The sequence below is a fragment of the Portunus trituberculatus genome, chromosome 39 (genome assembly GCF_017591435.1).
Source record: "Portunus trituberculatus isolate SZX2019 chromosome 39, ASM1759143v1, whole genome shotgun sequence".
Lineage (NCBI taxonomy): Eukaryota > Metazoa > Arthropoda > Malacostraca > Decapoda > Portunidae > Portunus > Portunus trituberculatus.
Window position 1 is genome coordinate 3268422 of NC_059293.1, and position 2318 is coordinate 3270739.

The 2318-nt window shown below is 39.7% G+C and overlaps 1 protein-coding gene across 1 annotated transcript; it reads right to left on the reverse strand.

Moving 5' to 3' along the window:
- Nucleotides 1-510: 510 nt before the first annotated feature.
- Nucleotides 511-1002, reverse strand: LOC123515563 (protein ZBED8-like). The gene has a single exon (XM_045274299.1). The coding sequence runs from the start codon at nt 1000-1002 to the stop codon at nt 511-513; it is 492 nt and encodes a 163-aa protein (XP_045130234.1).
- Nucleotides 1003-2318: the final 1316 nt, after the last annotated feature.

The following is a 2318-nucleotide window of genomic DNA, read 5'->3' on the forward strand; positions in this document are numbered from 1 at the left end:
CAGGCGGGATGTGGCGGGGCTTTGTGTTATGTTCAAAGCTCAGGCACTGCACACCCTCACCTCGCTACTCTGCGCCTCCCTGGACCGCCGCCCCTACTCAAGCTACGCGGTCGGCAGGAAACTCTGAGCACCCACAGCAGCGGTTCCCAACCTTATTTGTCCCGTTCCCCCTTTTCCAGTCATTGTTTCACCTGTGGACCCCCTACAACGAAATAGGTTAAGCCAAGAAAATTAATAAAAGATTTTTCTGCAAGAAATGAATATATTAATGTAAAATGCCTTCCATTGTTATGCTGATTAAGATGTAGGCCTATTTATATGAAATCGGAAACATTCCGTTCAGCACTTTTTGATTTAAGTAAAACACATAGGAAAAATGTTATGTTAATGTTGTTATAGTTGTAGGTATTGTGTGCAAAAACTATCTTTATAATATTTGCCCTTTTTTGAGCTTGCAAGCACATGTATGAATAAAAAGAATCACAAAAACTGTATGAATACAACAAAAAATCACAAAAACAGCAGTGAATGAAACTTTTCATTGGTTGCGAAAAAGTATGTCACTTTATATTTCTCAATGGGACTTTTGTGGTTGTTTTGAGCAACCAGCTCATGAATCCTTGGCTCAGTGGCAGCCAGTGCACACCTCAAGTCATCTTCCACAGACAGCTTGTTCCTTGATTTTGTTTTTATTGCAAGTAATGAAGAAAACCCACTTTCGCACAGGTAGGTTGAAGCAAAAGGCAAAAGAACTCGAACTGCCAGATCACTTATTTTTGGATATGATTCCATCATTGAACACCAGAAGCTAGACAAGGAGTTTGACTGGAACACATTCTTGGCTGTTGAATCATGGAGAAGCTCAATGAACTCTTCTTGTGCGTCTTCTAACACATCATCAACCTGACATAAGAAAGGATTTTTTGCTAATCCTGCATGCTGAGGGCTCAAGTCAGGAAAGTAACGGCGAAATTCATCATCTAGCTGAGACAAGTGGTCCATGATTTCCTTGGACAAGGTACTTGAAAGCTGACCATCAGCAAGAACTTCATTCAATGATGGAAACATCATAAATTTTCCTACACTCACTCTCTTCTTATACAGCTCCAATTTGGCCAAAATGCATGTATTGAGTCACAGTGGCTGAGCAAGTTTGAATCCTTTCCTTGGAGTCTCAAGTTCAGCTGGTTGAAGATTTCAAATATGTCCACAAGATAAGCAAGGCGGAGCTCAAAGTGTTCTGATTTCAATATCTCCAACAGGTCACATTTTTTCTGTACATCAAGAAACATTTCAACTTCCTGGCGAAGAGAGAAGAAGCGTTTGGCTGCTCATGATTGCGTTCGGATACTAGCAATGGCTGCGACTTCGGTCCGTTAAACTGATTAGTGATTTTCATTTATATAAGCATCTTCCCTTTATAATAGCTGCAATAGCTGTATTACAATAAATTGCAATATGAATTAATTATTGCACTTAATATTGCCATAATAAAATAAAGGTTATTTATTCATTTTCTCTCTCATTCATATATCACGTATATTCATGACACTCGTCATTTAAGGAGGCAATAAATCTTCCTGTCATCTCGCGAGCCACTCATGACCATCCCAAGGGCCAAATTTGTCACATGGACCGTGAGTTTGACACCGCTGATACTGTTAGCTAATGTAGAGCAATTCTAACATTTAAGCATTCAGTTTTAAGGATTGTGAACAGTAGTATAAATTTTATTCTGAGCCGCATGTCTCCTAATTCCAGTATAATAAATTTAAAAATAAGTAGAATCTCTATGGACCCCTTGAAATTCTTCCATGGACCCCTTGGGGTCCATGGATTCTTCCATGGACCCCTGGTTGGGAACCACTGCAGTGCGGATCCAATGCACCCTTAAGTATTGGTTTCACAATCGCCCTCTTCTCAATGTCAGGGAAAGTATGACTAACAACCAAGATTTCGATCAATACATCAATGTTGTCACCATGAAGTAGTTCACCAATGGGCAATGGATCATTGGCACTATACGTCGGTTTAGCTCTTTTTGTTACCGATTTCAGGAACACTGAAGTTATGGGTTTGAATGATGTCAGTCTATATACTCCGGAACTGGAGCCTCCAGCAACAGACCATCCGGTGAATCATCTCCAAAACTTCTCACAATATTACTAATCTTAGCGTCAAAGAATCAAATAAAATCACTTGCAAGCTCATCACCCGATGAACCCTCAGATAATCTAGTACATTTCTTCCTTCCACTCATATTGTTTAAGATTTTGTACAACTTATTAACATTACCATATTAGGACTCCAGTTTCCGC